This window comes from Phasianus colchicus, chromosome 3 (assembly GCF_987193195.1).
Source record: "Phasianus colchicus chromosome 3, bPhaCol1.hap1.1, whole genome shotgun sequence".
Classification (NCBI taxonomy): Eukaryota; Metazoa; Chordata; class Aves; order Galliformes; family Phasianidae; genus Phasianus; species Phasianus colchicus.
The window spans coordinates 56,781,715-56,807,434 of NC_143438.1; the positions used below are offsets into that span (position 1 = coordinate 56,781,715).

At 42.4% G+C, this 25,720-nt stretch overlaps 1 protein-coding gene across 1 annotated transcript in view; it reads left to right on the forward strand.

Annotated features, from left to right (window-relative positions):
* Positions 1–1,261: 1,261 nt before the first annotated feature.
* Positions 1,262–25,720, forward strand: part of XKR4 (XK related 4) — a 227,827-nt gene continuing 203,368 nt past the window's right edge. Inside the window, exon 1 of the mRNA XM_090137596.1 lies at positions 1,262–2,204. Coding sequence (XP_089993722.1) covers positions 1,354–2,204 — 851 coding nt within the window. The 5' untranslated portion in view covers positions 1,262–1,353. The remainder of the gene's footprint in view (positions 2,205–25,720) is intronic.

Genomic DNA, 25,720 nt, shown 5'->3' on the forward strand with positions numbered 1-25,720 from the left:
ATGATTTTCAGCTGCCCATATAACTCCTTCTCTTTCATTAATGAATTGGAAGGGGCTTTGTTTAGTCACCTATCTTAACGTAACAGTGCCCTGTCACAGCCACACTGACATTCCCATTACGGTATTCCAGCAACGAGCTTGAACTCTCTCACTGCTCTGTTTTAGGGAGGGAGAGAGCATGCTTTGAGCATATTCCACAGGTATAAAATAGCCAAAGAGGCCATCAGCGGCTCACCCCGCACGCGTTGGGTATGCGGGGGGCGAGAGGAGGCAGAAGGGCCGAGGGCAGGTGGCCGGGGAGAGCTGCGGGAACCGGAGCACCGCGCTGAGGTTTCAAGGGCTCCGGGAGCTCCCGGGCTGAGGGGAAGAGGCTGGGGCAGAAGGAGGGAGGCAGGGGAACGCACCGTGAGTTCGCCTGCTGAAGGAAATGCTTAAAATGCCATTTCTTCAGGTTCGCGGACTAAAACGGTGCCTCCCCACCTTCCCCCAGACGCCCGTTAAGAAAGTGCGAGTCACGGCATCGTTTGGGAACGACACCTCTCCCGGCCGCGTTTCACAAAGTTACGGGAACTAGAGCGGCGTTTCCAGCGGGATGGGCAACGGGCGGCTGCGGGGCGGCCAACTCGCGGGGGGTGGCCCACGAGGGGCGGTTCCTCCGCTCCGTGTCCCCCCGCCCGCCGCCGGCCCCCCGCACTCCCCCAGGGCCGCGCCGACAGGAGCGGGGGGCGGCGGCAGAGCCGGCGGAGCGCCCCTCCCGCCGGGACGCGGCGCGGTCCCGGCCTCCGCCCCGCCGCCACCGCCCTCCGGTGCCGCCGCTCCCGCACCTCCCGGCAGCCGCGGGGCCGAGCGCCCCCTTCCCCGCCCCTGCGCCAGCGCCGGTGCCGGTGCGGGGCGGGGGGCGGCGGCAGGGAGGGAGGAGGGATGAGGTCATCCTCTTTGCCGGCGTCAGTCAGCTGGGTGGTGGCGGCGGCGGGCGCGGGCGGAGGCGGGCGCGGGATGCGCTGCTCCGGGCGGCGCTGCCCTGCCCGCTCCCGGCTCGGGCAGAGCGCGGCGGCCCCGGCGGCCCCCGCGGAGGAGGAGGCGACGGGCGCGGGGCGGGCGGGCTGAGCGGAGCGGAGCTGAGCTGAGCTGAGCGCGGCTCCCGCAGGCGAGCAGGCAGGCAGGCGGCGCTGCGGCCGCGGCCGCCGCGGAGGAGCCGCCCGCGGGCGCGGAGCGGGGACGCGGGGAGCGGCGGTCCGCGGCGGCTGCAGAGGGCGGGAGGCGGGCGGCGGAGGAGGAGGAGCAGGGGGAGGCGCGGGATAAAGGAGCGCTCGCCGCTGCCGCTCGCTCTCCGGCGGGGCTGAGTGAAGCATCATGGCCGCGAAGTCGGACGGGCGGCGGAAGATGAAGAAGGGCGGCGAGGTGGCGTTCACGCCGCTGCAGAACTCCGAACACTCGGGCTCCGTGCAGGCGCTGGCCCCGGGGTTGCCCGCGGGCTCCGGGCCGGGCGGCGGCAGCGACGACGACGAGGCGCCCGGGGGCGGGTGCTGCAGCGGCGGCGGCGGCGGGGACGGCTCGGGCGGCGGCTCCCGCTGCTGTTGCTGCTGCTGCGGCGGCGGCGGTAGAGGAGGAGAAGGAGGGGGCGGCGGCGGGGGCTCGCGGGGCTCGGGCGGGGGCTCGTCCTCGCTCTGCCTGCGGCTGGGCAGGGAGCAGCGGCGCTACTCGCTGTGGGACTGCCTCTGGATCTTGGCCGCGCTGGCCGTGTACTTCGCGGACGTGGGCACCGACATCTGGCTGGCGGTCGACTACTACATGCGGGGCCAGCGCTGGTGGTTCGGGCTCACCCTCTTCTTCGTGCTGCTGGGCTCCCTCTCCGTGCAGGTGTTCAGCTTCCGCTGGTTCGCGCACGACTTCGGCGCGGAGGACGGAGCGGCCGCGGCCGCCGCCGCCTCCGGGCAGTGCCCCGCTGCCGAGAGCAAACTGCTGGTGAGCAGCAGCTCGGCGGCCGCGGACATCGACTCCGCTCGGCCCTGCACGCCGCAGCGGCAGGCGTCCACTGCCAGCAAGGGCAACGCCAACAGCAGCAGCAGCGGCAGCAGCGGCCCCGCCGGAGGCGGCCCCTCCAGCGGCAGCCGCGCCGGCAGCGGCAGGTCGGCGTCGTGCGCCTTCTGCATCTGGCTCCTGCAGTCCCTCGTCCACATCCTGCAGCTGGGGCAAGTTTGGAGGTGAGCGGGAGCCGGGCGGGGTGCGGGGAGCCGCGTGCGCCGGGAACTGGGCTGAGCCGTTGGGAAAGCGTGCGAGGAGTTCGGGGGAAAAATGGAAAAGAGGAGAGAAAAGGAGAGTGTTCCGAAAACGTGGCGTCGGTGCGCGCGTGCCGGGGTCCCGACTCGTGGACGGGACGGTGGTGCTGCCCGCCGGGAACTTTTCGAGGAGGTGGGAACGCACGCAACCTCCCGGCGCTGTGCCGGTGCTGTCTGCGTGTAACGCCTCGCTCCGCGCTCCTTGCCCTCAGAGCGCGCTTTCTGTACGATGCGATGCGGTGAAGGAATCAAACTTTTGAGTGGCTGCTGTCAGACAGATCGGGAGGCGGTGGGCTGTGCCGTGCCGTGCGGAGAGGCTGTGCCGAGGTGGGCGCAGGGGGAAGGCTCTCCCTGAGAGGCAGATGGATGACATCATAGTTTGCACAAGTCGCGTTTCCCCAAGTTCGGAGCGCGTTTCCAGGAGGGATTTCTCTGGGGGCTGAATGCGCTGTAAATACATTTAGTGCTGCTCGAATGGGGCAGAGTTCAGCCCGCAGAGTGTTTCGGGGGTTAACGTTTCCATATGGAATCGTGTTGTGCTGCGTGCTGCAGCAACGGCTGAAAATGCTTCTGGGGTTTCTTACCTGCTGGGTGGAATTGAATGCTTTCAGGTTTCTCTTTGGGGAACGCTATTGCTTTGGAATTGTTGCATCAGAAAACGTAATGCGATGTTACTCTAAACTTCTCTCTCTGGAATTCTTAATTTCATTCCTAATCTTCGTTATGGTCATGGACAGGCTATTGCTGTGTGCCAGGGCAGCAGCAGCCTGGGTCTGGTTCTGCCTGTGGCCTTCAAGCCTCAGGGAACACAGCAGCACTGCAAGGCAATGAGACCCTGGGATGCCATAACAAAGTATCACTCAGTTTCCGGATACTTAAATTTATTGCAACAAATGGAGTATGTTCACAAGTGAGGAGAATTCTCAGTTCCTGGTGTCATTGGTTCCTTCTTTACTATTTACTGCACAGCTTGAGAGCAAAGCTGGTTTTGGAAGGAAAAGCAGTGCTTTGTTGTTGATCTTGTATCATCTTGTGTGTGCTCTACCTCTGTGGGGCTTTCTGAATGATTAGGCTTCTATGCAATGTATAGTGCTGTTCCTGTAGAGGTGTATGTACAATGATTTCCATGTAGAAATTCACACCAATATCCATCTGTACAGAAGCTGAATGTGCAGCATGCTGTGTGATGTGGAAGGGAGTTTTACAACTCTGTATTGGAAAACATAGAGAGAAGGGTTGGGTGGAGCAGGGTGCTGTCACCCAAGGCGCAGCTCTACCCAAGGAGTGCCTGGTGCTCTCAGCTACTGGTTTGCACATGGAGCACAATTCCTTTTGGCATAAAATCTGCTCCCTGTGGAGATACCTGGTCTTCCGTACAGCTGGCTGAGCCTCTTCTGGTCAGGTATAGCTTCTCTTCATGTTTTAGGAGAGTAAGAGTACCAGACTATTAAATGGCAAGTAGTGCTAGGGCATTATTTATATTTTAGCTTGTTATGCCCCCCTCTCCTTTTTCTTTTTCCCCAGTGAAATGGAGCCATAGAATTGTTTGTCAGTAACTTAGCAGTACTAGCGGTTATCCACAAATGTATGAATTATACGGTCAATTGAATGCAATCTTGCATATCAACGCTTCATAATTAATTAAAGTGACTTCATTTTAATTCCCTGGGTACATCCCTCATAAGGGAGATCCTTAGCAGTCATCTGAAACTAATAATCAGCAACAGGAAGGAGAGGCCCTGTCAACCCCTGAAAAGCTTTTTGTGTAAACAGAGAATCAGAACAAGCATCATTCTTGGAAAATGAGTGCTATTTTCTGGGAAATGAAATGAAATGCTGACAAGAAGTAGTCCAAAACTTCTCTGAAGTGTAACATCTGCACTGGCCTGAGCCAACAGCCCCTTGAGCATTTAGGCTGAAAGATCTGATGGGTGTTTGATTGGATGTGTCAGCACCACAGGTGCACTATCCCTGTCCCCACAGGTGAGCAGGTGCTGCTACTCTTAGTTCTGTGTGTCCTTCTTGTCTTAACTCAGATTTCAATATTTCCAATATTTCCTCTTTCTTTTTTTTTTTTTTTTTTTTTTTTTTCCCCTCTTTGGGCCCCAGTTAAATCTCTCCTATGCTTATATTAAAGTTTTCTAGCACTTGAATTGAATCCCCCACCAGCAAAAATGACAGTGGTATTTCTGTCCTTTCTTCTGTTGAGAAGGAACCCCAGGCTGTGACAGGGGAGAGACAGCTGGGGGTTAGGGACAGGGTCTGCACCAGAGGGCAGTGGGCACAGGGCAGGCTGCCTGGGGCAGTGGGCTCTGAGTTCAGGGAGTGTTTGTATAACATAGGGCTTAGGTTTTAGGTAGTTGTGTGGAGCCAGGATTTGAGCTGATGATCCTCGTGGGTCCCTTCCAACTTGGGATGTTCTGTGATTCTATGAGAAAGGAGCTTTGGATGTTTGGTATCAACATATGAGGAGAGAGGTTTACTTGTGCCTGGTTGGGATTATACTGTGGGATTACACAGAGACTGGTGCTTGCTTTGGTCTCATTTGGTATTCATCATCCTCTGTCTCCTCATTAAGTGCTGAATTGATTCCTGAAGTCTTCAGTTTCTCTTCATTTGTTTCATTGCCAAAGGTTTCAGGGGGGGATTTGTGGCAACTGCTTATTTAGGAAGACCATCCTGGGTACACCTGGCAATCCATACTTCTGGATTAAAAGAATTAGAAGTGTGGTTTGAGTGAGTAGTTCTATAGGCTGACTTTTAATAATGTCAAAGCTTTTCTTTGTTTCACGTTTAAGATTAATTTTTGTTTACAAATATATTGAAAGCCAGATCATGGAAAATGATTGTGTGTTAATTCTAACTAAAATGTGCTAATGGAAAAATGAATGAAGACTTTAATGTGGCATGGAACAATGCTGTAGTAGGCAATCTAAAATTATTAAAACAAATTTGTATTGAAATGTGAGAAAGGGGAGCTGCAGGAGCTGCCCATCCATTCTGACCAGGAGTGTGTCTTCTTTCTTTTGAAATTGGTGTCATATTTTTTTCCCCCAAAATACAGAGGACCGAATTCTTCCATTCTGAAGAATAAGGATGTAAATGTTTCTTATCTGAGGGGGTGAGGGGATGGGCATATTCACAGATTTCCTGAAGACACTGTTGCTCAGTTCAATTCCACTGGAGTTCCTGAGGAGGTGTTTGCCACATCTGAGTGCAGCCATGTGGCCTTTGTTGGCAGCTAATTTCATGTTAAAATATGATCACAATGAGATGTGCTGGTTTTTGAAGAGGCATTGTGCCTACAGAGTATGGGTACATTCCTATGTGTGTTCTGCATTTTAGCAATACACGGGCATGAAAGCCGCACTGTGGTCCCAAAAATGTTCTGTGAGAGATGTGGCCTTTTATTAGCAGGCTCTGGGGAGTACAAAGAGGATGTAACACACTGGATCTTTGTATTGCATTGTAAGGAAAGAAGGGAGTGAATGCTTTAATATCCCTCCCCAATTTATAGTCTGTAAGGATTGTGCAGAGGTATAAAGGCCAGCAGGTTTCAGATAAACTATTGGCCTTTGAACATGGCATGAAAGTATGTAGACATTGCCCTTGAGCATCCCTTTGATATGCTGAGCTTCCCAGGCTTAGCCCTGGCTTTCAGATCTTGCAGCGGATAACGGGTCTTGTGGCTGGATGTTGGAGATAATAGCGTTCGTTTGGCACCTGTGGAGCTACTGGATTTCCTGGAAAGCTTTTTGTTCTGAGCAAACAGAAGATGGGTGCAGGGTGGCAAGGGCTCCAGTGTGAGGGGCCCGGGCTGAGCTCTGCCAGCTGTGTGGGAACCCACCTTGAGGAGGAGGAGGTGGAGCCAGCTTCATTGTTGGCCCTTCCAGGTGTTGCTCATCCACAGAGCAGATGTTGGTTCCAAAATAAGACTGGTTCCCTTGGATTTGCCCTTCCACTGCTCTCAGTTCTGCCTAAATATTGGCACCATCTTCATCTACAGCTGTTTTTATTTGTGTGATTTCAAGAAATCATTATCTTCCTTCTCCTTCCTGTTTCTTATCTGGGGGAAATAAAAGGTTGCAGGAGGGTTGTGGAAGTGATGCTAGATTCTGGAAGTGGTGTGAGTTGTGGTCCCTCTGGTACCCTGTGAAGGCATTTTTCACAGAGCGGAGTCATCTGCCAAAGGAACTTCGTCACTTGCTCTCATAAGTTTCACCTCTGCAATCATCTGATGCTCCTAGAATTTCAAAATAAAATGGGAAACAGTGGCTGTGTGATGCATGAGAAGGCCATACAACTTTCTCAGGTGCACCCTATAAAGCATGCCAAACCCTTAAGCTGAAATTTTGAACAGGTAGTTCAAATGAAGAAATATATCATTAGCCCACCTCCATCCTTAAATAGACTTATGGTGTTCATGCTCTTTGCTCTACAAAAGCAGTTTTGACACTTCTGTTCGGAGTAACGTAGCAGCTCAGTTCAGTTAGGTGGTCAATAATTCCAGCTGCCATTGGACTTCACAGTGAGATGTGATAATATCTCAATCTGACACCAGTTTTTCTCACTGTTTTGAAATCTGTCAGATAATTTGTCACGTTGAGTCCAAATTTATGAGTCATAGCCATTTCCTAGACGAGATTATTGCATATCCTTCCATCTGTCTCTTCGTAAACCGAAATGCTACCACTCAGCAATACCATATTTGAAAGAACCACAAAATGGTTCGAGTTGGAAGGGAACTTAAAGCCCATCCACTCCAACCCCCAGCCACGGGCAGGGCTGCCCCACACTGGATCAGACTGCCCAGGGCACCACCCAGCCTGGCCTTGAACACCTCCAGGGATGGGGCATCAGTATTTCTTTTGAGTTACTGCAGTTCTTGACTTCAAGTCCTGCTGACAACCCGTTTTGCTTGCTGTATCTTTAGGATTCAGGAGAGGTGATGGACTGCCAGAAATAGGTATTACAGTTCTTGTAACTTTTGTTTTTCCTGATGCCAGGACTCCAAGGGATTGACTGTTGTGTAGGTGGCCTAACTACATTTGAACTTCCACTAATACATTCAGCAGAATAAATATTCCATTCTTTTTTTTCCTTAAGACAGTGATATGCAGATGAAGGCTGTGCCTTTCATAATTTTTTTTTTTGGAACACAAATGTGAAGCTTTACTATGTTCTTAAAAATCTCTTACAAGTCTGCATACAAATCAGATTTGGTATTCAGTTTATTCTAATAACCTAAGCTACATATAAAAGATGCTGATGTACTTTAGAAGAAAGATTCTGTACTTTAATAATTAACAAGGGTTCTCTCTGTAGAGAATATCTATCACTTACATAAGTTTTCAGATTTTCAAAGGACTGCTTAGACACTAAAATCTGATTGCTCAGTTGGCTTAGTAGGTGAACTCATATTTTACACACAGAATGCTTTCTAGCAACTTACATGTGGGGGAGGATTCATATTTGGACAAAAGCCAAATAAGTGGAAAGTCTTAGATTTTCAGGATATAATGTCACCATGTGTAGATATTTTATGTGGAGTTGTCCATTGAAATGCAGGAATGACTATACATACGTGCTATGAATTCAAATAAATGCTTCACTCTGTAGCTTGTTTCTCAGTGTTGCAGTCTTGCAAAGGATTTGTCCACCCAGTTGAGTTTTTCTGGATAAAATTTCCTTCTTCTCTTTAAGTCACACTAGGGAAAGAATGTAGCTCTGAAAGGTCAATGTGTGTGTCCAAATCCCCCTGGGAAAGCAAGAAAGAGTAAGTGATCACTCCATCATGTTATTTTGCTTCCTATCTTCAGGTTATTTACATCAGAGCACTCCTTGTTGGGAAGAATTGGCTGGCTTAGTCCTTAATATTTGTCCACAAGGACTGACAACTACAAAGATACAGAAGTTCTTGTAAAATTAAAATGAAATCAATACTTTTGTCACAAAGCAGGATTAGCTTGTTCTCCAACCTCTGTTTTCTCATTAAGTAGCTTTTCATACACAGTGGGTTAAACACAACAGTAACTTACAGTTTCAGTGAACAGGTTGTTTGGGAGGGATTTATTGGGCACAGACAAAATCAATAGTTCTTTTGCTTACCTTTCAAGGTACAGTAGACACTTGTGTTGCTGAAGCGGTGCCATTCCTGTCCATTTTAGCACAACTATTGGTTGTGTACATCACGTCAGAAAGACATAGGAGGCAAATGGGGTATAAAAAGATCTGTTTTGATTGTTTTAAAAAGCAAGGAGGTTTATAAGAAAGAGAATATGAAGGAGAATTCATACAATCATAGAATAGTCTGGGTTGAAAAGGATCAATGATCATCTAGTTTTACCCCCCTGCCATGTGCAGGGTCACCAACCACTAGACCAGGCTGCCCAGAACCCCATCCAGGGATGGGGCATCTACAACCTCCTTGGCCAAGGAGATGGGTTATGGAGTGACAGTAGAATACCAATTAGTCTTTGTGTGCTCTGTACGTGACTCCTGCTTCTTTCCCTTAAATCTCTGACCAAAGAGAGAGAGTATCTGAATAATGCTAAAAGTGATGCTGAAGAGGTTGGGGAAGGAGGCAGGAAAGAGAAGGGTTTATATGAGTCTGTCTGGACAGACTCACAGAGAATGTTAGATGCAATTTTAACTCTATGGCAAGTTGTCATTTGAAAAAGAGTAAATACAAATCTGAGGTATTAGTTTGGCATCAATTTATTGGGAAAAGACTCAAGTATGTTTTTGTAAAATGTAGAATAAGTAAATAAATAAATAAATAGGCCTTGAGTATATATTTTTTCAAGAGATTTTACTTCAGTATCATAGCAGTCATAACCTGAATTAGCATCTCCTGGTGATCTCTGATTGCTCAAGTGTTTTCTTATTGCTACTCTTATTCTGGTTTCCTCCCTCAATGCCTGAAGAGTAGTAATATGAGATTTTTTTCCCAAATAAACTATTTCCTATACTATTTCCATTACCTTTCCTTTGTTACAATGTGCTTGTGCTGTTCAACACGCGCGTGTTATAAGATTTGTATGGTGAGCTATATGAATCTTCTTGACTGACAGAGCTAATCACTGGGGATGGTTAGTGCTATCAGTTACAAATGATTTGGTATCATGGGTTGGAGCGAATGGGATGAGTCTGTTTTGTGAGTGTGTTCAGAGGAAGTTTGGTAGTCAATGATGTGACAACAAAAGTAGCTTTGTGTTCTTCTAAAAGTGGAAAGTATGACTTAGGCAAGACTAATGTACCAAGGACCAGTACCAGCTGCTTTAGAGAAAGATGCAGATGTTCTAACATGAACAAAATGTAAATTATCCTACAGATGGAAGAACAGTTTTCTTTATCTCTTATAGCTGCTATCTATCAGATTGATTTCTGTCTTTAAGGATGAAGGCTAGCGGTGCCACAGTTTGCTGTATTATTCACTTTAATGGGATGTTTTTGTGTAAACATCTAATCTGCCAAGTTCTTTCAGTCATGTTTTTCAATGTGTGGAACTTGGGATCAGTAGCTCAGATCCAGCAGGTCCAAGTAAAGCACCTTGTGACAGTGAGCACTAGACTTCTGTCCTGTAGGAACATCTATACTTCACACTGATAGTGTTCAAACATACTTGCATAGAAAAGAATGAAAAACCACTGTGCTTGTATTCTCATAGTTTAATATTTATTAGTGTGAAATTATGAGCTTTGTCATTACAATTGTGTTGTCATTTTTTATCTTAAAGAGGGGTATGAATGGAGTTATGCTCCTTCTTATTTTTCGTCAATTCTACGCTTAATATTCTCACTTTATATGGAAATTTTTCTGTGAGGCAGATCTAAAAGAGGACTTAGCTTTGCAAAGCAGAATTTAGGTGTTCTTCAGGTGCAGTGGGTCTGAAAAACATGCTCTAGAGAATTGGGCTCAGCAGCCCAATTGTTAGGAAGTTCTTTGAAGAACTAAGACATAACAGGCCTTAAATGTTTCTTGTAAGTGCCTTTGAGGCTTTTTGGCTATGCTCAAATTGCCCCAACACACACTGCTTGAGTTCCTATTTCTCCTTCACTGCAAAGCAGGAACTAGGCTGAGTGGCACCAGAATCCCTTTGTGAGCAGAATAATCGTTTGGGATTTAGGATACTTGAGTCCATTGCCATTTCTAACCGTGAGGGCTCAGATCCTGTCCCCCAGAGTGTTTCCTCTACTGAAGCTTAGGAGGGTCTGGACATTTACTCTTCTTCCTGCTGGAGCTGCATCATCACGCTGTCAGAAATGTGATGTTCATGAGGCCAGGCAAGAAGAGCACAGTTCTTTGACCAAATACTTATGGTCCTCGAATACAGATTTCCTCATCTTTCTTGTACTGCTTAATTGATTTTAGTTGCCCACCTTTTAACCTTCAGTCTTATCCTGAAATGTCCGTACTGCCAGTCTTATTGTTTGTGAATGTATGGTAACTGAATCACAGCCTGAACCACTGACTGGGCACCTGGGGAAAGGACTTGGTCAGCCCTGGGAGCACAGGTGAAGGCAATTCAGCCGTGTGACTGGAAGGGATGGAGCCTGACTGCACCTCTCTTAGACTTCATTTAAGGGCTGACTGCCACTGGGGAAGGATCTCTTTCTGGAGATTCCTCCCTGGTGGAGCTTTCCCCTATGAACCTGGAATCTACTGATATGGATAAGTTATCTTCTTCCCTTCCATTACAGTACCTTTCTATTGTGCCGATTCTTTTTCATCATACCTCTGGTGAAACACTTTTTCCCATCATATTGGTCTGTCCAATTGCTACAGTGAACATTCACTCTGTATGTATAGCCACAAAGCTTATTGTACATATCCACATGAAAAAATACCTGATCAGCTTATAGGAGTAGAGTGAGGCAATTGGAATTGGTGGAGGCAAAAGGGTAGGTACTCTTTTTTTTTTTCTTCATTAAGCTGTTTCTCTGTCACATAGTTGACTATAGGAAAAAAAGGCATTTTTGATGTGTCACTCTGGTTGCTTCACTCTTTTTCACTGCTGTCTTGTGCAAAAGGAAATGAGAAATTTAAAAATGCTTGAGTGCCCGGCTCTTGCTGAGTTTCTTGAAGATAGATTTTTTTTTTTTTGTAGTTGATCTTTATCAATGTAAGAAGCACAATTTTATGGCAGAAATAAAACCCGAGCAATTCTGTATCTTCACTTCCCAACTTTTTCTCCCAGCTCATCACAAGGAGAGGGCTGGGGGCCAAGTATGCCTCCCCTCCTATCAAGCCCAACTGCACACAGAGCCCAGATTTTCAGTATGCATCACTTTGGTTGCTGTTTTTCACGTCTGAATTTCAGAATGAGGAACTGAATCTCTCCTTTACTTTAATTGGGGTTGGGCTTATTATCATTTTAATTTTCTTGAAGGAGGAAATTTAAAATGCCTCAAATGAGGCAGGCAGAAGTAGTCTATGCTTCTGAAAATATGATTTAGTCACATCACATACCAAAAATATAAAGTACTATATACATATTATGAAGTTTAATTTCTCTACAGTATGTTGAGTTACTTGTGGAAATCTGTCTGGAAGGGCACTCAAACTAAATTATTATTTCAATGTGCCTGTCAAAATATGTTTTAAGTTAAAGAGGTGCAAACATCTGTGCATAAACATCTCACTGTAATGGACATCACTGGAACATGTAAGCAAAAGCTTAACATTTTAAGGATTTATTTCCTGAAAAGTTTTGTGTTTATTAAATCCATAGTATGCTAAATGACTTAAAGTTCTGTTCTTCACACTCTTTCCTTTGCTTACATATTCTATGCTGCTCTAAGTTAACTCATCACCTTCTCTCTTGCACTGTGTTCATTTTCTGTTCATTTGCTCTGGAAACCAAATCCAGCATGCTGTGTTAAAAATGGTCTGGGTAAGAAGTGCTACGAGTTCTTTTTGAATGTAATGAGGATGCTAGGGCCAAAGTCAGCCCAAAGCTTCCAAATGCTGGATGTTTCTGCTTCAAAAACAGTGATGTGTATGGTGACAGCAGACAAATGAGCCAAGTGTGAATCTCGTTATCGTTTCCAGTAATAATGGTGGAAACTACAGTTAACACAGAATTATTGGGAAAAGCATAAATGTATATGGAGTTCATAGTACATTAAGGAAAGATGTTCTGTAAGTAAAGACTGGGCAATTAAAGAGGATTTACCCAAGTGAAGCCAAATACAACGCAGAGGATAATTAATGTGGCTGAGATAATTCAATAATAATGGCTTTGAACTTTTACAATAGTGCATTAATGCATGTGTCAGAAGGAGGGATTGCATTTACAATCAACAACCATTTGTTAGGGTTGTTTTTTTACCACATAGGTTAATTAAGAACACATGATAACGGTCTATTAAGATTACCTTACTGAACAAAGGGCTGCTCTTGGTCCTGAAGTATGTCATTCAATATTTTTCCTGTACCTAAATTAATAAATTCTGTAGGTATGTTTTTTTTTTTTTCAATAACATCCTCTCATTCTGTAAATGTCACTTCTGTGGCAAAGATATCCCCCAAATTGACTAAGGGAATTAATGAACTGTTGGCATTTTTGCCTGTATGGCTACTGTGGAGGGCTGCTGGAAAAACTAGCATGGGTTTCAAGAGAAACCACCCCACCATCCGTTCCTAGGTTCCTCTCTGAGGAGATCAGCAGAGCATATGAAAGCTGAGAAGATCAGAGAAACTCTGGATTAAGTGGACCCACCCCTTTGCAAAATAGAAGATGTTGTGCAGGTGGTATCAGGGAATGTGTGAATTTGGGTTTGTTTTGTTAGTGTGTGGTGGTTTTAATCTCATGAAAGTAGAAGTGTAGCCCCTCCAGATGGAAAGAACTGGTCTTATGACTGAGCTGGAATTTGGGCTGTGGGAGGTTCTTCATGCTTCCCTTCCTTCAAAAACTTTCCTAGCACAGCAGGAGGCTGATGTTATTTGAAATTTTGGGGATTATTGCATAATATAAATAATGAGCAGTTGCTACTACTTTAAGAGAATGTTCAAAATAGAGAGGTTCCCTAACTTCACTCACAGTCAGTTTCAGAGGTGGACTCAATCCCTCTCCTTGAGGGTGACTAATCCTCCACTTCTCATCTGTTTCGTATACACTCTGTGGGCTCTCCCGAGGGAACCAGCCCCTTTTCTATAGGGTTAACATTTTTTTTATTTTTAATAGGACAGATACCAGACTTGTAACACATCCTGCTGTTGTGGACTTCATGTAAATATTGTTATTATTATTAATGTTATTTGCAGTGTATTACAAATAAGCTATTTATGTAACAAAAAAATGAAGTGATGTATGCACACCTTTATATTTATTAAATATTGTGTGATCTGACTGACTTCACTTAAGTACAGAAAGTATTGGATGAGATTGGGTGGATAGTGATATGACTAGGGGGAATGTTTTAAAATAAGACAGGGGAGTTTGGGGTTAGATATTAGGAGGAAGTTTTTCACACAGAGGATGGTGACACACTGGAACAGGTTGCCCAAGGAGGTTGTAGATGCCCCATCCCTGGAGGCATTCACAGAAAGGCTGGATGTGGCTCTGGGCAGCCTGGTCTGGTGGTTGGCGACCCTGAACATAGCAGAGGGGTTGAAAACTAGATGGTCTTTGAGGTCCTTTTCAACCAGGCCATTCTGTGATGATTCTATGATGAACACTGGAAAACGTTGACTGTCAGCTGAGTTATGATTAAGAGTATCTCAGTAATGACAGGAAAGTGTTCCTAAAGGATACTCTGAGTAAGGAATAGCCATTAAACATTATACTCTTCTAGTAATTATTTGTTTTGTGTCTAATGTTAATTCTTAAAGGATTTTAAATTTCTGTAAACTAATTAATTGGGCTTTGAAATAATTGGGATTGAAATTACCAGCTTGTAGTAATGTAGGATGTTTTCTATACCTCAGTAAAATCTATCTCCTTAATTTGATTTTATACCAACACCTAAGCAGGAGAGATGGCCAACAGCCTTATAAGACAGCTAACATTAGTATGGGAGTCCAACTTAAAAGGACACTATTCATAATCATCTTCATTTAAAAAAAAAAAATAAAACCCAAATATTCTTTTGAAGTTCACTTACAAATTCAGTTTGACTTTATTTATGACTTGTACTGATTTCTTGAGCTTTATTAGTGCAAATACTTATGAAAGGTATATTTTAAGCCTGAGTTCCAGAGTATTAATCAAAAATTTAATTACATATTCAGTACTAATATTCACAACTCATATGAGTCTTAATTTCATTACTCATCCAATCAAGGACCAGAAGCGATGACACATGATTTAAATATCAAATTGTTTTTGTTATTTCTAATTAGCAGACACAAGGGATTGGTTATTAAAGAAATTAACTTGGGCACCTTGAAGAATAACCTTGAATTAACAATAAATATAATGTTCAAATCTGTTCACAGGAAATTTATGGGAAGATTTAATGCATGTCAAGTCTATATAAACTATTTGCAGGTTTATAAACAATAGAAATATGGTAGAAATATGTCTTATGTCATGCCATAAATCATCCTTTGATGAATTCATCCTGGATGGCACTTTAAGAGTTGTGAAGAAGACAACGAAAGGAAGATAGAAGCATTGTTTATATACATTGTGTAATTATCTTGGGTTCAAATGCTGCATCTGTCATTGAATTATGCACTTGATTTTCACGAAATACCTCCTTGGCCAAATAAATACACATGTGGTCATAATGTAGAATGTGTCAAACTGGATTTACATTACCACGTGAGAGTGCTGCTACTTCACTCATGTTTTCAGTTCTTCAACCTCAACTCATGAAGGCTCCTTTTGGAGTGGCAAAGATTTGAAAAATGCTTGAGAGTTTGAAGGACCAGTGGGTCCTCTTCCCTTTTCCTACCGACATTGCATGCTCAGTTTAGTGTCTGTCAGCTCCATTACAGCACAAAGTTCTTTGATTCTGTGAGATACCACTCTTGATGCTAGAAGAAGGCAGCTTTGTGGCTCCCTCAAAGCTTTGTGTCTCTATGAGTAGTATTGGATTCTATGGGGAAGGGAGGAAAAACCATGGGAACAGTCTGGGAATCCTACTGATTTCCATCACTGAATGTGTATGTAACTGTGATTTGTTTGCAAGCAATTTCCTGACACAAGATGAGCCCCTCACTCCTCCCTTACTCCTCCCTCCCGCCCCCCAAAATATATATATTTAGGTGAACATTATTTTATTATATAGTCTTCACAGAGAAAAGAAATGTATGAAGGAGTCAGATGAAATCTGGGAATTGTGAACTATGGAAGTCTCCTTTTTTTTTAATTGTCTTTTTTACTTGGCAACTATTTTTATCATATTTGAGCATTAGCTCTGAGAGGGAAATAATACTCACATCAAAAGCAGCTTCCTTCTCAATAAATAATTCAGGGCCATAGATTGTTCATGAGGAAATATCAACACACTAGTAGTAATTTATTATACTGAGCAATCCCACTCCCTTTGCTTATGTATGATTTAAATGGAATATGACAGTTTAGGGTCTCCATTTGCCCTATGGCATGTTGGGATCAAACTTGGCAAGTGATTGCAGCATTCTCATATCTTCTTCAGAAGTGAATGAAAGTTGCATAATTCAGGGAGGATTTCTTAATTGCATGCTGAATCAGTTTGCCTGTGTTCTGAATTTGTGTTCTGAATCCAAAACATTGCCCAGGACTAGCTTTGGAGCATGTGAATATTTTCTCTGCCTTTCTTAACTAGTATCTCACAATTATGTTTCTTTTTTTAGCTTGAACTATTCTTCTGAAGTACAGTTTCACTACGTTAACTATTTTTGCTTTATCTTGTGGCTGAAGGTCTGGCCTTCTAGAGTTGCCTGACCTGTGGTATTCATCTGCAGAGGGCAACCTGCTTTCTGGAAGTGTTAACATATTTTGCTGTTCTGTGCAGTCACTGTAGTATTTTTTGTCTTCCTTTGTCACCTAGGCCAACATCTAACACCACAGGATGTCAGCTGGGAAGGTTTGTCTTTCTTTCTGTCTTAAATAGTTACGATTAAAAATAGATTTCTTCTCACTCTAGTACACTTTCCTTATGGGAGGAACGTACAGAGCTGAGTGTCTATCTATGGCATAGGCTACTGATAGAATAAGGCTACAGGTATATTATACCAGCATTCAAGTTAGGATTTCTTTCATTCTTCACATCACTTTATGTGGAGGAGTTCATCTGTATTTGGGCTGTTTTGTGCTTGGTGCATTGCAAATATGGCATTAACTTCATTCTTCTTTGGCTCTACACTTGCAAAATCAGTCTAGACTCCGACTGAAAATAAACATCCCTGTGAAGTGGCTACATAATCAATTGAACCATAGCAACTTATCTCTGATTCGCATCCATGGAAGTGGTTTTGCGTTGAAAGCAAGGGATGCCTACTGCCAATGGATGTTAAGTGCAGTGCTTAACTTCCTGAGTTTGTCCTTTGTGTTTTCCAGGGTCTGTTTCATTCTAATGAGCCTATCGTTAGGAAGTCTTCTAACCATAACAGTGTTTATCTTGAAGATATATAATGAAATCAAACATAGGTACCTGTAATTGCCGTGGTAATAAGATGCACCCCAGGGTTGTACTTCTCCAGGAGAAGAGCAGATTGCAGTTGAGAAGTAACATGTTTTTTTCCATGTTCTTAGAAGGAAATAATTGCTCTCTCAACTCCTGTAGCATTCTCCAATTTATCTGGCTGATAAGGGAAAAAGGTAGCCAGAGCTTCTCACACAAACCAGTTCCCCTGAAGAGGAGGCTGTAGCTGAGTAATTATTTTTCCAGAACATAGTTTCAGTACAAGATGAATTTAAGGTAGGATGCAAGGAGAGCCATCCCCTCATCACGTTAACCTGTGCTCACTTGGAGAAATGAAGTGCCTCAAGATCTTGCTTTTTGTAAAAGAATGCTGTCCTTTGTTGGAATATACCAGCAATTTTCATTTTGTAAGTAGTCTGCTGATCATATCATCCACATGAAAGCAGAGAACGTTAGATCAGTGGTAGATGTGTGTCTTTGATTTGTCTTTAGGATATTTGCAAATTTCATTTATGTTCCAGTGGATATAAGCATGTGGATTCTTGATGGAACAGTGGTGATTGTAGCTCAAGGATAGCGCTATGAAGGATGAGTTTTGGGGCACCAGCTAGCAAATGCATTTGGATGAAAGAGATGTCTATAGTCAAAGTTGATACATGTGGAAAGATTTCAAACGTGGAATTTGGAGAAGACTGGGGGAAACCCATATCTCTTCTAAATTTCTATATGTAAGCAAAAAATGGTGCAAGATGAGTAAAAGCATGGAAATGTAAATGCAAATCATGATTTGAATAGCAAAGGAAAAGAGAATTATGAGCTACAGGGGAAGCAGAAGAGGGCACACTGCTGTCAGGACTGTGCTTGATCTGTTTAAGTAGTGGGGTGATGTCTGTCAGGAAAGGCTGAAACATGCAAACAGACCTGCTAAAACCTGTGTAAGAAAAGAGGAGAAGTAGAAGCATCTGTGCAGAATTTGAATCAGGTGAACTGATACTTGGAAGTAGTGTTTGAAAGCTTTATGCTACTGAGGAAAGAGAGAGAAATAGAGAACTGCTGGTACACTACTGGGAATTAATGATGTAATAACTTGAAAGAGTGGGTAATATGTGCTCAATTTTTTTTTTTAAAGGGCTTCAGAAGTAGTTAATGGTAATGAATTGCTGAAGTCCTATTGTGAGAAGAGTAGACATTACAGCAATGTGTTGAGATCTTATCATCATGAAGGACTTAAACTTAAAAGGATGCTGGAGAACACAGCCTATTAGTAATCATCATAGATGTTTGTGTGTGGAAGCTGACAGTCTTCATCAAGTAGCTGATGTATCAATAAGATGTGTTACAGTGTTTGTTTCATATGCAGGTGTAGTTCTAGATTTTCTCAGTAAATGATGAGGACACTATCAGAGAGGGTGGGAACACCAAATAAGCTTCAGCAGTGTGGTCAGAGTTATCCTCAATTTCTTTCCTGAGGAAATTAAAAAAAAAAAAAAAAAGATTCTTTTTTTACTTATTTCAGAAGAACAAAATTTCATAACTAAAGGAACCTCACTAGAAGGAGAAACCTGCAGGATATAAATATATAAAGACATTCTAAATGTCTTTGAAATTAATAATGTGAACAATGCTGGGAATCTGAATGTAAAAATAGGAGAGAGATTTATAGCATTTGGCTCTAGAATAAGGTGACTGTATTAAAACTTTATGGCACCATTAGGAATAAACAAGAGAGACCTTCCCCCTTCCCTGCCTTCCTTCCCAGCTGGCTTATCAGCAACTAAAACTGAGTCTCAGAGTTCAAGAGGTCTGGAGAGAAAGTGAGAATTCCAAAAGATAAGCAGAGCTGGGCTTTGCAAAAGAAGTAGCAAATGGCAAAGCATTCTTCAGCTACATAGTAGGGACAGAAAATGATGGAAGAGAGCTGATATCTAGTAAGGATGGATATTAAAGATAATCTAGATATAGCTCAGTGCTTTCCCTCATTTTTCAGTAAAGATGATAATGTTAGCATGGAGGCAAAGGGAGGATAGATAATGTATATGAAGGTATTAAATTAGAAATTACCACAGCTGCAGTTAAAGCAGCAGTCAATGAGTTGATCTTAGTAAAGTCAGGAGGAATGAACAATTTCCATTCCAGGGTACTGAAAGGAGTGGTGAATTACATCATAAGTTGAATCTGTCAAGACAGAGATAGTACCATACAGCTGGAGGACGTAGTAAATGCAGGGGCATATATAGGAAGCTGAGAAATGAAATTATTCAGCAACTATAAACTCATGAGAGTGAAGCTTTAGGTATCTTTTCCTTTGTAAAACTTTTCTGAAGACATACAATTAAAGGAGCATGTGGAATGAAGTGCAAGCAGATTTACTAAATAGACAGCACCAGCCTAGCTTGTCAGCTTTTTCAGTACTGTATTGAATTTTATAGATGAAGGAAGTGTGTTGTGCGTACTCTGCTTGGCAGTGGAGAACAACTGCCATCCTATAAACGTTTTCAGAAGAGATGGTCAGAAAGGAGCTTACCAAGAGGCTATAAGGTAGTAAAGAAACTAACTTACTAGTGAGTGTGTTGAAGTGCAGCACATGCGATATTTTCTGAATTATAACAGGGAATCTTTGCAGCCATAGCTGCCATTTCAATGAGTGACCCAAACTCACGGTGCACTGAGAGTTTACATCCCTCATAGCCTCTTTCTTACTGTTCAGGAGTCCTGTGCTCAAACAACTGCATTGGCATTTTGCATGCATTTCCAACATACAGCTGCTTTTGTTTTCAAAATTCTGAGCTTTGTATCAGATGGAAGCTTGCATTTCATACCTAGTGTGAGCATATAGGGATTTTGTTTATTCTCCAGGCATGATCTGAACAGGAAAAAAATAAAAATGCTGGTAGAAATACAGTCAAAACAAATCGAGCCTTTCTACATTTTGATTTTGCTCCACAGAGATATATTGTCACATGCTATGAAATCAGAGTGCTTAAAAACTTCAGAGTCAATGATTTAAGCTTCCGCTAAATATCTTCTCAAATAGGATCCAAGCATCTGTATCCGTGGCATACCCTGAGACCACAGTTAAATTAGAACTCTCCATATGTTGCAGCATGCCATAAAATTGTACTTAAGCTTTGCTGTGGTAAAATATACATGAGACCAAGTTTTTCTAAAGGTACAAGCTTCAGTATTATGGGAGTTTACTGGCTGCTTAGCAGTCATGAGCCTTCAGTTATTTGCTTAGGTGCCTGCAAAGTGACAGAAAAAATCCAATTGTTACTGATGAAAATTGTGATAACTTCTTATAATTCTGAATTGTAGAGATTATTTACTCAAAACAGCTATCTTGGTTTTTGCACAAGCCCTCATCCTTGGTAAGGCTTTCTGCTTTTTGTATATGTCCCATAGTATCCCAAATATTATCATGTTTTTGTGAAAACAGCTTCATACTTTAAATATTTTTACCTATTGCAAAATGAGCATAGGACCCAGAAAATGAGTGATCGAGATACAGAGCAGTACAGCTTCACTGAGCTGGATTATGTGTTCCTCGTCCAAAATGGCAGTTCCATAGGTATATGTTAAGTTTTGTTGAAGAGTTTATCGTAGCGTGCGTTCAGTAGTTTTGTTGTCAGTTCATACTAGAGTTTTTCTGACCTCAGACATGGAAGTGATTCTTCTCCCTGGCCTTTCATATGTCTAAGCACTTCAGAAACAGAGTTAGTTTGATGAAAAAAAATAAATCATGTTTTGAGCAGAGTCTGGAACATCTTGTTCAGAGTACCACAGCCCTAGCCAAGGAAATTGTGCTTAACAGAGGCTGGGGTGAAACAGAGGTTAGGAATAATGCTGGTGTGATTGAACAGTGTTAAAGCAGTTTGCAGTGCAGGAGGTAACTGGGCAGGTTACTGCATGCGCTGATGTGAGGGGTACGGGCAGAACCCATCTCTTGGTTTCCATGAGCTGTCTTCACAGCTTAATCAGAGCTCCTTTAATCAGCCACTGATTGTGCAGTTCATCAATTCCCAAAATTAGTAGTATCTTACTCATCATGGGCAAAAATGGCAGAATCAGGCCCCATTAGGTAGTACTGTAAGTTTGCTAATAGTTGCATGGTGGATTATCCATTTGCTGCGAGCAGCAGCACCTTTCTTTTCATAGAGTTGGGATTTTTATTTAGTGAGTGCTTCTTGAGCAGCCATCACAGTAAGAAAAAAAGCTGTGATATGGAGGGGAAGTCAAGGCCTTATGTGTGTACCAGGCTTTGTAGCTGGCATGACCAAGAGGCAGAATCATATCCTTATAGGGGAGGTTCTCCATCCTTTGGATCATTTCTGTGTCCCTCCTCTAGATGAAGCTCCAGCAGCTTCATGTCTCCTGTACTGAGGACTACACCATATCTGGATGCAGTAACAGCTGTGTCAGGGGTCCAGACCAAAAATTTCCCTATGTCCACTACCTATGGAAATACATAGAGAGCTCTGATCCTGCAAACACCACAATGCCTGCCTTACATATATAAGCTGCTGAAGAATCAAGACCAGAGCTCCCTCTCTGTTTAAAAAATAAAATAAAATAAAAGTTGGTACATCATTCAAATCAAATATTTTGGGGCCAAAAGACTGTTTCAATTTCAGCTACCAATTTGGACTCATGAACAGATGTGAGATACCTTGGATGGCAGATTAACCTGCACTGCTAAAGCATTCAGGAGTTGTATATTCTGATGATATTCTGTATTTGCATCTTTTGCATACTTCTTGGTATGAAAACTCTTAAATTTTTTTATAAGTCAGCAAAAGTGATTCTGATTTGTTTGATGCTAGTGAAATTCTTTTTGCTGAAAAACAGGACACATTTCAATAGTGAGATTAGCTAGACTGTGAAATATTACCCCTCAAGGAAGTTGTAGGAGACCAGTTGCACGGATCATTTAAATGCAATTAGAGAAAGCATTGGAGGATGGAGCCAGGCAATCTTCCCTTCCCTCCTTCTTGCCCCCCCACAAATAAGCTTGACAAAATGTCATTTGGGGAAATAATAACAGATTCAGGTTGCATTTAGAAAGTAGTTTTAGCTGAAGAGGGGCAAATTTGGAGGCATTACATTTCAATACTTTGGTGACAATGCCTGCGCTTTGGGATGTTTCATTTAAAAAAAAAAAAATGTGACTTGTCATTTTGCGTTGGTGTTCTTCATTTAAGAATTGGCTTGTGCTTGTTCCAGGTTAAAGCAAAAATATGTAACTGCATTTCCTCTTCCTGCTTCTGTCTTTCTACCAGCTTGTGATTTAATTGAGCTAAAATTCTTTTCTTTTTTTCCCTTCCCTAAAGCAAAGAGTCTATTACTTGCATAGGTCTAGAAAATACACTGAAAAATCGGTTTGGGGCTGACAGAAGGGCAGACTGTCTTCTCCTGTGAGATCTCTTTTATTTAAAGTTCCTTATTTACAAGTTAAGTTGGTTGACTTGGTGGAAGTGCTACCTTTTAGAGCTTTCAGGTTTGATTTTGCTGAAAAACTTGGTGATCCGTATCAGTGACCTCAGTTTCAGTATGAGATACGGTGGCTCAGACTGTCATGACTGGGCTCTAAGTTGCTCCAGTTGGTGCTTAAAGCTGCAGCAGTTCTAAACAGAACTGGATCAAAGACTGAGAAGGTCTTTGGTTCATAAATCTTAGATTGCTCTTTGGCATGAGGGTGAACTTCACCTGCCAAACCCTGGAAAGTTGCATCCTATGTAAATTCCACTGCATGCATGTCGAATTCCCTGATGGATGTGGAAGATTTGACATTGGTGAGGCTTCACAGAAATAAGAGGTTTGGTGCTACTGGGATTAACACTGATGAAATTTAGCAACCTATAGTAAAGCAACAGTCTAAATATAGTGTGATATATGATACTTCATTAATCTTGTTTTCTTTTTCTTAAATAGTGATCAAAAAAAGAAATGAAAGTTGTCCACAAAAGCTTGCTTTTGCTTAGTTGCTTCAAGAACATTGTGTTTTTCCTCGCTCTGTTGCTGTCTGTTGTTAATTAGGGAAGTAGAGATGGATGTGTAGAATTAGGTTGCACATAATCTCATCTGAATATTTAATCATAAATGATTAAGATGAAGATTTATAACACAGATTTTGACATTCTGGCTGATATAGCAAGGTTAATAGAGCTATATTCTTCACAGTTAGAAATTGTCTGGGAAAGCAAAAAAGCCAGTAGTGTCTACAGACATTAGAGGGCAATAAGATCTCCAAGAATGTTCTTTAATTTCTTTATTTTTAGAAAAAGAAAACCAAAACAACATTATGCAGATAGTCTGGGGAAATTTAAAAGATCTATGAGAGAGAATTTACACGCAGATACAAAAAAAAAAAAAAAAAAAAAAAGGAAAATTATTATACAGTAAAATGTACAATACTGGAGTCTGACAGAAAAATTAAAGCAGATGTATGCATCTGGTATTTGGTAGAATAAACCAAATATGATTTGATATGGTATGGTATGTCTTAAGGCAGAAACTGTTCCAAACTGTCCCATTGTTCCAAACTTTTGGGGGGTTAGAGACTAGTGAGTTGCATGTTATATTCACTCTGTAGAATATAAGACCTCTGACAGTATCAGCAGTATCAGGACCCCATGAGTCGGATGTAGTAACATGTATTAGCTATATCAATAAGTGTTACTTTCTTAGGAACTGCAGTCTAACTACAATTCTTAGAACATTATTAGAGCAGTATATTATCTCATGATCTCCCAAGCAAGGAGGAGTAATCATGTGGTTACAACTTCACTCTGAAGGACATAAACCATCATTAGGTAATTCTTGTTTTGCTAGAGGAAGAACTAAGATATTGAATAGAATACACAATACAACCACCTTAGTAAACAAACAAACACATAAATAATCCATGTATGATGGGAAACGAGTATCTGCACCCAGAAGTTAATCTGAAATTCAGTTAAGCCACTGTCTGGAAATGTTTAGATCCTTAAGCACCAAAGTTTAGACTATGCATTTTTATGTAGATGATGAACTGCTTCTGATATGTAGAATAAAATGTTAATATAGGTGATCAGGTTGTTGTCTGTGTCAGACCTGTCTGTACCTGGGGTCCAAACACTGCATTCTGCATGGATTGTGAAGATGCATGAAGATAGGCAATCTCTAAGTCTGCTGATGAATGTATCTGGGGTCAAAGTTTCAGAAACTGGATTTATTAGCTCAGATATTGTGTTGCTTTCAGGTCTGGTGCTAGCATACCTACACAGTACCTCTTGGCTTTGTGCAGCCTGATGTGATTATCCTGTGATTGTCTTTCCTCTCTGTTCACAGAAGGACTTAGGATAGGATGTTTGTAGGTACCAGCATCAACGAAACTATATTGTCACAAAAGCCGATGAAAATTGTTACTAGAGCCTTTCAAAGGAGAATTAGCAGTTTGACATTTTTGAAAATCTTCAGTATGGGGTTTCACAAAAACCAAACTTATCCTAGGAAATCTACACTTGCATTCAGCTTAAAGGAGGGAGTTACTCCCAGAAGGGGAGTTGTCACCAGTCTTCTGCTGTCTGCTGCTTGATGCTCTGAATTATCACCCTGGAAGAGCTGTAGATGCCCCTCTTCATTGCAGAGGAATTGGGTTAGATGACCTTTAAAGTTCCCTTCCAACTCAAATGATTCTATGAACATAGAGTATGAACCCCAGCCAGCCTGGGAAGAAGTTAGCCCCTGTAGACATGTTCCCAAGTGGCTTTCTCTCCTGTTCCACCTGTTTCTATCTTCACAGCCCTGAACTGTGCTTGCTGAACATGTTCCACTTTCACTGATATTACCCCTGCCTACACTATTGTTCTTGTTCTTGGTCTGAGCCTTGGGAAGGAACACTACCTGTTCTGTTCAGAAACGTCTCCTGCATAGCACTGGCCTGTCTCTGATGCTTATATCCATTTGCCTATGATATTTTTGTCAAGAAGGATATTTGTTCTGCAGTATAGGTAGCTTTTTGGTTTTGCAGAGGATGACAAGGATTCTTCTTTTTTTTTTTTTTTTTCCCCTAGAACATACAATTTTCAGTGGCAAGTGAAATATTTAAGCCTTTTTGCAGAAGTCATTGTTCTCCTTCTGCAAAGTCGAAAAAAACTGACATGATATCTCATTAGCCTGTACAGAGATAAATGCCTTTTATACCAATTAATTGGTAGGCTTCATAAATATAAACTACAGTATCAATGAAGGTTTTTTCCTTCCAGAAAATCTAATTAGATTTTTTTTTACTTTCATAGGTAATGTAGTGTTCTGAATACATGGATATTAATATTAGGTGGTCATAGTTGAAAACTGTCAGTCTACAGCCAGACACAATTATTGTCTGTTCTTTGTTAAGCAAAAAATTATTTAGCTCCTATTTATGTTTCTTTCATATATACAGTTGAAGATTTTGGTGGAATAGGTTTTTTTTAATTCAGTAAACAAGATGTGAATTGATTAAACTCTTATAAACAGTGAGTTGTGATTAATGTTTCTTACTCTCTACATATTAATTTTGAAGCCAATCCATCCTAAAGTGTTTGGGGTCTCTGTGTTGGTTAGATGAATTTACTACTGTAAAATAAAGCTTGTTACACAAACAAAATCCTGGTATTTTGTATCAAATGCATAAGGCAGAGCAGTGTGTTGTCAGCTCCCATTATATTTGAAATTTAGTCCATCTCAGCAAATTTTCTTCCTTTATGCCATTTACTTTAAGAGCCTGACCTTATCGCGTGTTTCTGTGAGTAATTACGCTAAGTACCCCCATTTGAAAGCCTACTGAGCAGGGCTGGACCTTTAACCTGTAAACGTCCTCAAGCAGCGACCATAACTAAAGTGCTT